Source organism: Ahaetulla prasina, chromosome 1 (assembly GCF_028640845.1).
Source record: "Ahaetulla prasina isolate Xishuangbanna chromosome 1, ASM2864084v1, whole genome shotgun sequence".
Classification (NCBI taxonomy): domain Eukaryota; kingdom Metazoa; phylum Chordata; class Lepidosauria; order Squamata; family Colubridae; genus Ahaetulla; species Ahaetulla prasina.
In genome coordinates, this window is record NC_080539.1 from 102,814,857 (window position 1) to 102,830,122 (window position 15,266).

At 38.8% G+C, this 15,266-nt stretch overlaps 1 protein-coding gene across 1 annotated transcript in view; it reads left to right on the forward strand.

The window, feature by feature from the left end:
- Positions 1-3,890: 3,890 nt before the first annotated feature.
- Positions 3,891-15,266, forward strand: part of NHSL1 (NHS like 1) — a 163,315-nt gene continuing 151,939 nt past the window's right edge. The window contains exon 1 of the mRNA XM_058170855.1: positions 3,891-4,876. Within this exon, the coding sequence (XP_058026838.1) occupies positions 4,555-4,876 (322 nt within the window). The 5' untranslated portion in view covers positions 3,891-4,554. The remainder of the gene's footprint in view (positions 4,877-15,266) is intronic.

The following is a 15,266-nucleotide window of genomic DNA, read 5'->3' on the forward strand; positions in this document are numbered from 1 at the left end:
GTAATATTTATTTAAAGAATAGAAATGCCAAATAAGTACAAAAACAAAACCCATATAAATATACCAAAGATACTGCATGCACTGCCTCTATTTTATAAAGCTTTATCCTGTGGCGAAAGGAAAGGGGTTTTTTTCTCTAGTTTTTTGAAGCACAGGAGGGATAAAGCCTACTGACCCTTTCAAAGGATTTCCAGAGAATGGAGATGTTGATGGAAAGAACGTGCTTCTGAAGTCCACCTCTGATGACAATTGCAAGCCTGGAGACTGTTGGCCCTACGATTCCTATTTGGACAAGGAGGTAAATGACAGACAAGGTAGCCTCTGAAATAACCAAGACTGGAGCCAAGTAAGATCTTTGGGGCAATAATCACCACTTAGAATCACACTCAGAGACCCAATGGCAGCCAATGGAGCTTCACAAGCAAGGGGTGGAATGGGATCACCAAATATATCAGGACATATCCGAGCTGATGCATTCTAGGTGTACCTTTTGAATGTTCTTCAAGGACAACCCATGTAGAATGCATTAGAGCAGGGATGTCAAACTCGATTTCATTGAGGGCCACATCAGGGTTGTGTTTGACCTTGGGAGGCTGGGGTGGGTGTGGCCAGTTCGACATCACTCCTGCAGGGTGCTTAGATCTGGCTCACGGGGCTACCCTGGAAACAGCAAAGGACTGGCCCGCTGGTGCCTCTGCAGCGAAAATGGAGCTTCGTTTTCACTAGCAGAAGGCTGCAGGAGGTTGTCGTAGCTGAAAACAGAGCTCAGGAACCTGTTTTCACTGGCAGAGCACTCGAGCCACCACAGGCACCCGATACATGTGACGTCGAGCTGGTCACGTCCACCATGGCCATGCCCCCCCCCCAAGGTCAAACACAACCCTGATGCAGCCCTCAATGAAATAGAGTTTGACAGCCCTGCTCTAGGGGGTCAGAATATGCATTTTTCGAGCCTTCTAAAGTAATTTGGATGACACTATTAAGAGTTCAGTGATAATTTGCCAGCCACATAGTCATAAGACATCAATGGGAAGCAGCAAGCTGCCAATTTCATCCACTTTTTTTAAGAGCCACGGTGGCACAATGGTTAGAGTGCAGTACTGCAGGCTACTTCTGCTGACTGCCAGCTGCCTGCAATTTGACAGTTCAAATCTCACCATGCTCAAGGTTGACTCATCCTTCCCTCTTTCCAAGGTGGGTAAAATGAAGACCCAAATTGTTGGGGGCAATATGCTGACTCTGTAAACCGCTTAGAGAGAGCTGTAAAGCACTGTAAAGCAGTATATAAGTCTAAGTGCTATTGCTATTGCTAAAAAAAAAATCAGCATGTTTTCTAGAATATCAGAGGAAAGAGGGAATCTTTTCAATTGTGCTGTTGCAAAACTTTGGTACCTTTGTACTGGGAATTGGTGGCAGTTTGATGCTGCTACCCTAAATTTCCAGCAGTGAAGGCATGATATCTGAGCCTGTGCAAGGCCTTTGAGTTCCCTAGCTCTGCTCTACTAATTATCTATGACCCCTACGCCCTAATGTAGTGCTGGTGTTTGTCCGAGCATCTAATCCAACTGTAATGACCATCTGAGCCATTATCCAAGAAGAACATGATTAGCTGACATATATAATTTTACATATGGTTGGATAAAATGACAGGTGTATTTTTTTCCATGTGTATTCATTGGTTATTAAGTGTAGCACTAAGCTTGAACTGAATGTCCTTTATAAATGATTCCTTCTTCATGGTTAGATGTTCTAAGTAACAAACACCTGGTTTTGAATTTCTAAACTCAAGATTGGGCAGAGATTCTGACAACTTCTCTGTAGCCCGCCTGAAGTATGGGAGGTAGACATGCATACACATGTTTGCAGAAATACCTAAAGTAGGAACAGAAGTTTTTAGTGATTACAGCTAAAGTACACTAATGTGTTTTTCTTTTGTGTGTGCCTGTTGCTTATAACTGTATTTCATGACATTGAGAAACTTAATCAGAATGCAGAAAATCCTTCTAATTTAATAACTACTAATATGGAGCCTGAAAGATAGGAATATAAAATATTAAGCACGATTAATTGAGGAGTGAGCTAACATAATTCTAGGCAAGACAAGAGATTCAAGTATTTTTATGAATGTGTTTTTACCTCCAGAAGATATGATCAAACTAATTTTTTAAGAACCATGGTTCCATTTCTCGGGTGGTACAATAGTTAGAATGCAGTATTGCAGACTAAATCTGCCCACATCCTGGAGTTCGATCCTGACTGGCTCAACCTTCCATCCTTCTGAGATCGGTAAAATGAGGATCTAGTTTTTGGGAGGCAATATGCTGACTTTGTAAACTTTCAAGAGAGTGCTGTAAAGTCCTATGGGGCAGTATATAAATTTAAGTGCTATTGCTATGTCTGCTATGTAGATACTTGTTTTCCTTCCAAGTGTATCTGCTAGATGGTTTCATAAGATTCAAAGAGGTGTTACTTAAAATGCCCCTGTTTTCAGCAAGCTAAGGCATGTCAAGAAATAATATATGGTTAGTATTTATTTATTTATAAAATTTAGTGGCCATCTATCTTACCACAAGGTAATTCTGGATGAGTTAGTATACATCTAGCTCCTTAAGATATTCTCCAAACATCAAGATTTGTGGGGAAAACCTATCAATGAATAATGTAAGAAGTTCTGCCTATATAATTTGCCATGTATGGCCATCAGTCCAAATGAGCACGATGTGACATACACGACAGATACTAGATTGTCACCTGAATAAGAGATCAAAACAGATATCAATATATCCTCTCCTGGACACAAAATAGACCACAATTTGCCTCCTGGGGCTCTAGTGCTATGGGAAAAAGCCTTATCTCTTGACTAGAAATGTAGATAAATGAAAGAGCCACTATGCATGACTGAAGTCAACTATGGAAGTTCATCAGGTGGTTTTGAACATTTTCTCTAAGAGGGTTGTTGTTGGAGAGCATAATAAGAGGGAATCCTGTATGCCGTGCCTTCCATTCCTGATTGAAAAGTGGGCTATAAAAATAATACGTAAATGGATGTTGCAAGAAAAAAGATCAGGGAATCCACCCTTAAAACTGCCAGAGCCATGCCATTAGGGGCTCAGTCCATTTTACCAAAAGGTCCAAGAAAAATCCATTCCATATTTATACAGGTAGTCCTCGACTTACAACAGTTCATTTAGTGACCGTTCAAAGTTATGACGGCACTGAAAAAAGTGAGTTACGACCATTTTTCAAACTTACAACCTTTGTAGCATCCCTATGATCGTGTGATCAAAATTCAGATGCTTGGCAACTAATTCATACTTACATCCCTTACTGTGCCCCAAGGTCATGTGATCACCTTTCGCAACCTTGGGGAAGACAGATTCGCTTAACGACGATGTTAACTAACTTATCAACTGCAACGATTCACTTAGCTACTCTGGCAAGAAAGGTTGTAAAACGGGGCAAAACTCACTTGACAAATATTTCATTTAACAACAGAAGTTTTGGGCTAGGTTGTGGTCGCAAATCGAGGACTATCTATACTCTTTTTTTTTTCTTTTCTCCTGCCTTTGTCCTAAGATTGCTTCTGTGAAAAAAGGACCAGCATTTGAGCCCTTAAAGGACAAGGCCAAGGCTTTCCCTGGGCCCTTAAAATGACCGAAAAAGGTGGCAGCTAAGAGTGCCAGAGGAGAAAGTTCATTTTGAGAGAAAGAGTCCTTAAAAGCTTCCTCGGGAGGGAGAGCGAACCAACTGAGCCAAGGCTGAGATTCGCTGACCTCCAGCGGCAGAAAGAGTTAAAGCGAAGGCGGAGAGAAAGAGAGAGAGAAAGGCGCTCCACCTTCGGCTGGCTGGGGGGCAAGGAGTAACTCGGGCTGGGAGAGCCACAGGTAGGCGGCGGCCTTGATTGTTGTTATTGGGTTGCTTAAAGAAAGCTCTCGCGCCAGGTTTCTGGTGAGACGGATCGTCTTGCGCTCCCCTTCCCCGCCTCATCGGTTTCCCAGGGTGGAAGCGCGGTTGCTTCGGGAAAGCAAGAAAAGAAGGATCCCAGGTGACCGAGCGCCTTAGTGGGGGAGTCACCCGAGCAGATCCCTTTTCTTCCAGCCCGCTTCCTCGCCGACTTCCACCAACATCGGCCGAGCTCTCTCCCCTGCGGTCCTTCCTTCCTTCCGTTCGGAACTGCCCGGCTCAAAAGCTCTGCTGGATTCCTGCTCCCCGGCGCGCTCCGCTCTTTGCAGCGCCTTTCGGGCTAAGCGGCGAGCGGGCGGGCAGGCAGGCGAGCCAACTCTTCCCAACAACGCTCGCTTCGGCGCAATGTACCTGTGGCGGCGGTTCCCTTGCGGGCCCTGGGCTAACGGGGCTTACGGCCACGCCACCACTTCGCTCCGGCCTTTTTAGTAACGGCAAGCGAGAAGGCGAAAGGGAAGAAAGAAAGAAAGAAAAAAACTCGGTTGGAAAAGCTCGGCCTTCTTTCGGGCACAGGGGACGCCGGCAGCGCCAAGCCTCCGCTTTGGGTTGGATGCCTGTTGCTTTCAACCCGGCGAAGCGGAAGCCCAAACGATGCCTTTCCCTCTGAGGACCGTGGCTCCCCTCCAGCTCTGCCGCTTGGAAGAGGGCGCTGCCGCCTTTCCGAGGGACAAAGAAGGGCACGCCAGGCGGAGTGGCGCGGGGCTCCTCTTCGACTCTTTGGAAGAAGTCTGCTCCCGCTCGCTGGTCTCCCTCCTCTGGCAGCTCTCGGACCTCTCCCGCTGGGCCAGCGACATCTTCGGCGGGATCCAGAGCGAAGCCGACAGCTTAGGGCGTCGGAGCGTCCGGCTCCGGGGCCGCTTGGAGTCCCTCAAGGCTCTCGCCGGTTGCCTGGACCATCGCAAAGTCAAAGTCCGTAAGTCTCTGGCTTGTGGCTGGGTTTGGCGGGCGAGCTCGACCGGCGTGTTGGCTGCAGGGCCAACTCTCAGCTGCTGCGGGTCGGTGTGTGTGTGTGTGTGTTTGCGTGCGTGCGTGCCGCGCGGGGGAGAAGAAGGGAGGTTTGGGTCGGGGGAAGTGTTTGAAGTTTGCATGGGTCCCTCTGCTTCTCCGTGGGACCCACGGAAGACCCACCACCACCCAGTCGCGAGTGAAAACGGGGCCGTCTCCTCTTCCCGTCCAAATCGTCCTGGGACCAGAGGCTGGTGGTTCTTCTGAGCGGATTTTGCCTGAAAGGGTTTAAGCGGTTATTGCAAATAGATACAGGCTCCACGGGTTGGGTCACATTGTTGAAATGCTGCTTTGCCTCTCCCAAACAGGGTTCCTGAAAGAGTCCAAAATGCTCAAAACAAAAGACCCGGGTTTCTTCCTTCTCCGTGGCTTGGGTAAACCACGGGGCCACTTAGAAACCCTCCCTGACAGTGCGCCAGGCATGTATTTGGCGTGGCTGTGTGCTGAAATACAGATGTGCGTCCATCAGATGGGATTATTTCCTTCTGGATTGCATGCCTGAGATTCCAAGAGGGTGTGAAGCAGGTTTGGGATTAGGTCCCAAGACTGTAAAATGTTTTCTGAAGATAGGAGAAAATCTTCCACATCTGTGTTTCTTTGTGCTTGTGTTTTTATAAACAGGACAGTAAAGGGGGCGGAAAATGGAAGGGAACTTCAGATGAAAAAAATATTTCTGGTACACTTTTAAGAGACTTCTTTACAATGTCATTAGTTAACTTGTTTTATGGCAATGGAAACGTGGGATTGTCTGATCAAATTTCTTCTAGTGAAATCTATTCTGATAATACTAAACTCTGGGAATGATCTCTTCCATGAGTCCCTTGATTAACTAAAGTTTGTATATTATACATTTTTTTGGAAAATAATGCATAGAAGTTTGTAGAAGCCCCAATGACTGATTAAAGTCATTCAAACAGAGAATGAGTTTGAATCACACTGATATGACACCTGAATGATCAAACCCTCATTGAAGAAGTATTGAAACTTGGTAAACTTTCAAAAGCAAGTTTTAATTCAATATTTTTTCTTCTGAACAACATTGTTCCTATATCCAGACTGTGTTTTTTTTTTTATGGATTTGACTTTAGTACTGGATGCACAAATTCTACCTTCAGGATGAAAAAGCTTTTATTAACTTCATTTAATTTGGAAAGAAAAGGACACTCTTGCTATACTGTAGATGTTATCGGAGTTATGTTTTCCACAAAGACATAAAGCCAACACCCATGGTTTGGTAATACAGTTATTAGGGTGCACCAAACTATTACAGAGGTGTCTCCTACTAAAGAAAGCCTTTAAATGCTGCTGCAAAATATGTGAATTCCTAGAAGGGTCTAGGGGAAGTGTTCATGAGCGGTCCTTGGTACTCTCTGAGCTGTTTGGTCCTTGGTACTCCTTGATTGTTTTCTTGCAAACGTTTCATTACCCAAACTAGGTAACATCATCAGTGCTAGTACATTTGCAAGAAAACAACCATGCTCAGAGAGTACCAAGGAGCCCTCATTTCAACCCTGAGCTACAAATATTTTCCTTTATTGTTTATTCATGAGCATATATTGAGATAAACAATTGACACTTTTGGGGAAACCTTCTTTTTGAACAATAAGATAGTGGTTGGCATCTTCTGTGGTAGCAACTATATCTGCTGCTGGCAAATTAGCCTAGCATCTGGTGCCTATTTTTTGGAGAGCAGCAGAAATCTGGTCTCCTGAGCCTTTAAAGCTAATTAAAGTAACATTTGCTCTTACTGATTTCATCAGGACGGGATGTCATTGGTTAGTTACCTTTTACATAATAATGTGCTGTTTCTGTTGTTTTATCCTTTGAAAATTGGAATCAACTTCGACAACTGTTCACAGTGGGATAAGAATATTTTGTAAAGAATGAAATACATCTTTCTTTAAAATGTCCTTGGCTGAAAAATGTGAAGGTTTTTTTTCCTTAGGAGAGAATTCTATAACTTCTGCTGAGTTACGTAACAGTATACTTTTCCTTAATTTTCCCATGGATAAGATAATGCTAGTCTGGTATCTTTGATCAACCTCAAAGTATTTTAAAGTTAGACAAAGGCGTCTGATCCTTAAGGTTATCTTTCTGGGAGAATACTGAATCAACAATGCACAAAAGTGATTTGACTTCACCTTTCACTGGAGTACTAACCCAATTCCTGGGAGTAAGCTCTAGTGAGTACAAGATATTTAATTTCACTTTATGTTTATGAAAGAATTACTTTAACACTTTCCATTTTATTATATTCCATTAATCTAAACATGGAAGTGCTTTACTTTTTGCACAATATGTTCCTTTTTATTCACCCCCACTGTCCAATTCAATTTTACTTACAATCTGTTCTAATAAAGTAACTTGTTTTTATTTATAGTATGTGTACAGCTTATTCAGAGATCCAAGACTAAAAGAATTGCTGTCACGTGATCTGTTCATTCTGAATTAAAAGACTTTCATGTAAATATTATACAAATAATACTGGAATTCAACTTTAGTCATTGGGAATCTACCTTTGACTGTTTAAATGAATGGAAGCAAAGCCAGGAGGAGGCATGCTTCCTTCCTGCTTTCTTTTTCTTATCCCAGGCCCTGGCGTTGGAGGTTCAGAAGCATGTTATGATTTTCCCTCTGTAAACTACATACATCCTTTCCCCAGAAACTTTGTTAATTCTTGCATGGAGTGTTTGGAATTTCCTGCTGGCTCTCTGCAGTGAAATATTTTTCCGACCTCTCCTCTTTTTTCAGTTTTGCAGTTTGTCCCACTCTGCACAAAACAAAGCTTATAATGTGTGATGTACAGACAATTCAGCAGAGTAGAGAAGCTTGTTTGTCAGCATTTCTGATGGGTATCAGTTTTCAGCTTTCATTTGGCACATTAGCCTTAGGAGAGTAATTGGGGTTCTTGTTTGCTTACACTAACCTTTTTGTTTCAATTCATATATATATTTTTTGGAAATAAAACCCTTTTAAAATTCTGTTCACAATAGATGGTCCTATAGATTTAATTTTTATAATATAATTATTTTTTTATAATTTTCAATATCTAAAGCTTATTCTTCAACACTATGTTCTATTTACATTGGATTGTAAAGAGTGTTCTGAGAATTCCATAGAAGTTTCCATTGAAAAATTGGGGAACTCTGCAATATTTTAACCCAGCACGCGTTAAAAATTACACAGATATATAGAGCAGCTTTTCAGATGGCTCATTGCCCCAAGAGTTTAAAAAAAATTAGGCCACAGAACTAATTAATTAAAATATTTCCCTTGAACCTCTGATCAAGAAGCATAATTTTAGTAGTAGAAGACTGCATGAACTTTTAGGTTCAGGTATTGCCCTTGATCTCTCATGGAACATCATCAAATTCTTATAGCATTCTACAGTTTTCAGGTACATACTGGTAATTCAAATAATCCTTCATTAGTTAACCAATGTCTTTAGCTGAGTTTGTGCTCATTGTTGCATTTTAAGTTTCATGATAATGTACAAGAAATAGTAAGCAACCACCTTAGCATATTAAGATGAAGTATTAATTTATGCACATAGTTTAAAATGAGTAAATAATTTGTGCATATAATTTGAAGAACAAAAAAGAATTTACATTGTGCTAATTTATTTAATTTTGCTTTGTTTTACCTCTTGATTATTTAGCAAAAATATATTACAATTTCTGTAAAATTCTTCCCTATTGTAAGTTTGGGCTTGCTAGGGTTTTTTTTTTTCTTTAATGGTTGAAGTATAAGTCCTGTTTTCCCCCTTCCATTCATTGTATCAGAGACTTCCTGGACTGCAGAATCCCTGAAATTTTCTTGGCAATATTTTTCAGAAGTGGTTTGCCATTTTCTTCTTCCTAGGGCTTAAAGTAAATGACTACTGCAAGTCATCCAGTTTGCTTTGTGCTGGAACTGGAACGGACTGGACTGGAACTCACTATCTCCCAGTTCCTAGCCTGATAACCTTAACAACTATATTAAACTGACTTTCAGTATAAGTCCAAGAGCACAAAGGATGGAAATATAATATTTTCGGGAATTACACCGAGATTTTTTTCCAGTTTTTCAGAAGCAATGTATGAATATTGCAATTCAATATTTGAAATGTATGCAGTATTTCTTTTAATATTATCCTTAGTGATCGGAGTTCTCTTTGCTGTTTTAAGAACATTCAATGCAATATGGCTAACTTTGCTCATACAAATAGAAAGTTTGTCATACTTTTTACATGCAGAAATATACACTAGTCACATAATAATTTTGTCTACTAATTGAATTTACTTTAATATATTTGGAAATCTTCAATTTGGTGTCCCTTAATGCTGCTTCTGTCCTTTGAAGTTAGATCAAGGCAAATCTACCAACCTCTAAAAGAAAAAAAGCAGCAACAGGCTTGTTTTCAGGCACAGAACATTCCTTCCTTCCTTCCTTCCTTCCTTCCTTCCTTCCTTCCTTCCTTCCTTCCTTCCTTCCTTCCTTCCTTCCTTCCTTCCTTCCTTCCTTCCTTCCTTCCCCCCCCTCCCTCTGTGGCACTTGTAACAGAAGTGCCTCTTGTCTTTGCATTTAAGAGTTATATTGCATATAGGAATTATATTGCTCTGTTACTCTGAATAAAAAGATTCAGGAAAAAGCACTTTGCATTATGGAGTTCCAAATAGGTGCTACATACCTACTATTACATACCTTGAAGCATCTTTTAGTTTTTGAATCTCAAGCACAGCATTGTCATAATAAAATATCTTTGGAATATAAAGGAAAGCAATATACGAGCCCCTGTTTTATTGCATCCATAATGCCAAACAAAACATCACATTTGATTTTTTTTCATCTTTTCCAATTTTTTTCAACTTTTGAAATTTGCAAGCTTTTTATTATTATTTTTCTGCATGCCTCCATATCTCCGTATATATCTAATAGCTTCAAACTGCTATGCTATACAAAGTCATTTTGAATTGTAAACCTGAAACAAAATTTTGCAAAATTTAATTTACAACATGTACCATCAGTGAGGAAGTATATGTATTTACCTTATTTCATGTAAAATATCTTAAAAATGCCTTTAGAAATAAAAATGAATACATCCACATATATATTTTATTTGATCTTGGGGATCTTTTTTATGGTTGAGAAATGGAAAGTGAAATTGTCGACATTGCTGAAAACCAGTTCACACCACATAGGACATAGCAGTCATGGTTAGAAAAATTTGTAATCAGGACAGTTTTATATATATATGCTACCATTTAACATCCTATCTATTTATTCAGAGGACTTAGAAGATTGTTTTTATTTTTTTCTTAAGAATAATGAGTTTTAATTCCCTTTCGGTAAAGAATGAAATCTATAAAAAGATATCACATGAACTGAGAATTTAAAGATTTTTTTAAAATCTCTCTTTCCTGAAAAGCTTTGCAAGCCACTGTTTAACCAAAATAACATAGAAATTATAGCAATAAACAAAAATAAAATCCTTTGTTTTTCCTTGTATTTGAAGTTTGGAAAACTAGCAATTTGCTGCATTCTAAGTAAGACAATATGCTTCTTCTGGACTTGTAGAAAAGACTGTATGGTTTTGGTAAAATGGTTTTCTTATGTTATAGATAATGTGGAAGGGATTCTTTGTAGAAATTGCTAAATCCTTTCCCATTTATTCTTGTGATTCATACAGTTGGGTGACTGCAGTTCATGTCTTCTCCACAGCCCTCCAATGTTAGGAAGGAAATACTATGCAATGAAACTTGTGACTGTTTTTGTTTTGTTTGGGGTCAGCTGTTTCCATGGGGGAACATCTCATTTGGCTCACTCACCTCCTGCTGCAACAAAGAAAAATACTATGAAAGGGCTTTCCTGTGTATTAAAAAAAGAACCATATGAATGGAAGAATCTTCCCTTCCATCCTTCACAACACTTCCTGTCTTGAAAGAATTTGTTTATAAAACATTTATTCAATATTGTAGTCACTTCTATGGTATATATAACACTGCAGAATTGTTCTAGCAGCTTTCCTCTTCTTTGGTACCTATGCTTTTCCACAAGTGAATCGCATAAATGTCTTGCTTAGTTTTCTGAAGAAACATTGCCTTTCTTGTTTAAGATGATGTCTGAACCATTGGAGCTTTTTAGGTCCCAGATAAGAAAGCGAAAACAGCCTAATTTGATTTGCAAGACAGTTTTAACTGTTTTATTCTTAAATAGTAACTAAATGCCTAGGTTCTATCCTTCAAAATCTATAACTTGGACCAATTTTTTTTCTCCCTTCACTTTATCACAAAATTACATGAAAAACTGTCATATTTCATTCAATACTTTATCGCAAGGCTATTGCAATACTAGAAACAAAGATACACAGGAATTACTAAGTCACAGCCATAATTTTATAATTTAACAGTAAAGATAAAGGTGTCCCCCCCCTGCACATGCCCAATAGTTGTTTCTGGCTCTAGGGGGCGGTGCTCATCTCCATTTCTAAGCCAAAGAGCCAGCGCTGTCTGAAAACATTTCCATGGTCATGTGGCCGGCATGATTAAATGCCAAAGACGCATGGAGCACTGTTACCTTCCCACCAAAGTGGTCCCTATTTTTCTACTTGCATTTTTTACATGCTTTCGAACTGCTAGGTTGGCAGAAGCTGGGACAAGTAACGGGAGCTCACCCCGTTACACGGCACTAGGGATTTAAACCGCTGAACTGCCGACCTTCTGATCGACAAGCACAGTGTCTTAGCCACTGAGCCACCGCGTCCCTAATTTAACAGAGAATAATAAAAACCAGGAATTTGTTTCAAAAGTTTAGCCTTTGCAGTATTAATGACATACTTTATAAGAAGTAAAAAAAATGCAGGTTTCATTAAAACATGAACCCTTTACAACGTGAAATGCACAAATCTTTGCTGTGCTAAAGCAAAATCCATCTGAATGAGCATGAAGTTTGCACATAAATAATTTTTGTCTAAAACTTGATTTTTTGTGTGTGTGTATGATATAGATAAGTTTCCTTGTAATAAAAAATTATCCTGTTATTAGCTAATAATTATCTAATGTTATTATCTAATAATCTTCAAAAGAGTAGCTACATCGAAAGAACAATTAGCAATGACCAGATATAGCTGCAAGAAGTCTGCCTTAGATTTGGCTAATAATCAGTGATTTATGTTCAGATCTGGCATGACTTTGAAAAAACTCTTTGATTTATTTTTTTTTAAAGCAAATAATACCAACTGGGAGATAAGAAAAATAACAGCAGTTAACATACTTCCTCTTCTGCAGTCCTGGAAAAGATACTATTCTGAAGCTTGGGTCTGTTTTAACGTGCACAAGTTCCCTATTACAGCATTGATTAAACTTTGTGCCTATTATAGTAATCACAATAATTTAATCTTGCCGCAAAGCCATTTGCAGTTTTATAAGCCTGTTCGTTACATTAAAAAATGCACCCCTTGCACTATATGATTTATTATTTATTTAAAACATTTTGTTTTCTCTTACTAAAAGCAATTCCTTTTAGAAGTCACTCTAATAGGTATTTGACATTTTCTACCACTCATAATATCTATCCCCTTGCACACAGGGATATACTGTGTACTGCATAATCTATGTACTGTAGTTTATGCATAAATTTTGCATTTCCAATAACTAATATATAAAGTTTTCAGAGAAGAAAATCTAAATATTTTGAGCTTGAAACCAAAGGTACTATTAAAAGTCATTCCTTTATTTTGTATTTGGTCAGTGAATATTTATTAATTAGATGGTATAAAAAGTGTGTGACATTTTTGGCTGCTGTTGGCAAACCAGATGACTAATTATAGCATTAATTAATGGGTGTAGGACTGTGGACTTGCAAGGCAGGCATAACAGGTATGGTTTTATTTTCTGCCATGTCTTACTTGGGGAACGGATTAATTTCAAATGATAATGCTGTGTTTCTTAAAATTAGTAGCATTATACAATAGTATGATACTTAAGGGATTTGGTGGCTCAGTGGCTCAGACTCTGAGCTTGTCGATTGCAAGGTAGGCAGTTTAGTGGTTTGAATCCCTAGTGCTGCGTAACAGAGTGAGCCTTTGTTACTTATCCCAGCTTCTGCCAACCCAGCAGTTCGAAAGCACATAAAAAATGCAAGTAGAAAAATAGGGACCACCTTTGGTGGGAAGGTAACAGAGTTCTGTGGGCCTTTGGCATTTACTCATGACCACGGAGATGTCTTCGGACAGCGCTAGCTCTTTGGTTTTGGTTTTGGTTTTGAAATAGAGATGAGCACCGCCTCTAGAGCCAGAAATGACTAGCAGGCATGTGTGGGGGAACCTTTACCTTTTATGGTACTTAAATGTAATCTGATGCATGAAGAAATTGGCTATAGTGACAAATATCCTTATTTCAGTCACTTTTAGTTTTGTGGTCAGTTTTTATTTCTGGCCACAGAGAAATGTTTTTATACAATCAAATGCACGAAATGGATATATTTTGCTCCCGGAAATTCCAGTATGGTGTGGAATGCCAGTATACAGTCATCTTATATCATAGTCCTGGTCTCATTTGAAGGACAGGAAACGGAATAGATATGGCCATATGTAGGCATACTATATAGTAGTGCATTGGGAAAAAATAATTCTCCCAAATTACTAATTAAAAAGTAATTTAATATACCTTTTCCACCTAAAATTTAAGCAGGAGGAAATTATCTGCCCCATGTTTAAAGGTAATTTACATGAATAAAAAGTTCTCGTTCTCATTGTTCCTCCTGTTTTAAAATATGCTATCACCTATTACTGACTTTTTATGTATTGCAAGACTTATATGTGCCAAATCTATCAACCAGTAATAAAGAAGAAGTTGCATGTAGTTATGTAACTATTTGTGTAGTTGTAGAAATGGCACCTGCATTTAAAATATATGGTAAACTGTCCAGAGTCTCTGGGAGTCGGCAGGGAAATAAATTTAATAATAATATTGAAAATGAATATTCAGACTTATGTGTAGTATAATCATTGAATGCAATTGACTAAAGTTATTCTTAAGTTTTGTTGATGTCAGTGCTTCTGTTCTATATATAAATAAATCTGGATCCACCAATAGTTATAAAAATAATTGTCTTCAGCTAGAAAAAAAATCCTCTTCGTTTCTGATACTTATAATTTATTTTGCACAAAAATATTAGGTTATTGAACTATTTCTGTGTTATAATTTGGCATCTCTACCCTTTCCAGTATAGATTAACAGTGGCCTTGGCCTTGGTAATAGGTGTTTAACTATTTATTTTTTATATTTTCAATTTCAAGCGTGCAATGATGAGTCAGGGCAGCTTACAACATTTGTTTAGAGAAGGTTCATAAAAATTTGAGAAAGTGATTCTGTACTTTCAGATTATTGATTTATAGTGAAAAAAAAATGCTCAAAATCTGTTGTCTATGGAAATTCTCAATCATCCAGGTCATGGTTGTCGCAAAAGAGGCAACTGGACTTTCTGGACTTTCTTTGAAGATGTTTCACTTCTCATCCAAGAAGCTTCTTCAGCTCTGACTGGATGATGGGGAACAGAAAGTTCAGCTGCCTCTTAAAATAGTACCTTTGGGTCAAAAGTCTGTTTGTATTCTTTTCAATTTATTGGATTGACTATATTCAAAGTAGATATCAGACTAAGAGTTATCAGACTGTTTTTGAATGATTATGATGTATTATTTTTTATTGTTTTCGGGGGAAGTTAGGAATTGATGATCGTAGGGGTATAATTAAGTTGGGACGAAAATTTTTTAGCATATGTTTGTTTTATTTTTAACTATACCTTGTGCTCGTTCTGGGAAGTGGGGGGGAGGGGGGTTGTGAAGGGAGGGGGGAGGGGAGGTGGGGGGAAAGGGGAAAAAAATTTCTGTAAAACTTTTTGAATAAAAAAAAAATTTATTGAAAATCATATTATTGTATGATGAAGGAAATTTAAAATAGACTGATGATCATTTGAACCTAATGAGAAAACTCAGTTCTTGTATATTGCTTCACAGTTATTTACAGCACACTCTAAGAGGATTACAGAGTCAGTATATTGCCCCCCCCAAATAATCTGGGTCATCATTTTACTGACCTCGGAAGGCTGGAAGGCTGAGTCAACCCACAGAAATACCTATTCCATTCCATTTCGGTGTAAGCAATATTATATAAAATGCAGAAAAGATTAAGATAGTAAGCCAAAGAAATTAAAGGCATGAAAAACAAAAAGGAAAGGAACATTTGCATTCTGCCTTGGCAAATGGTCCTCTTCTATTATCTACATTGCCCTTTGTTATTTTCTCTCCTTGATCCTATCAA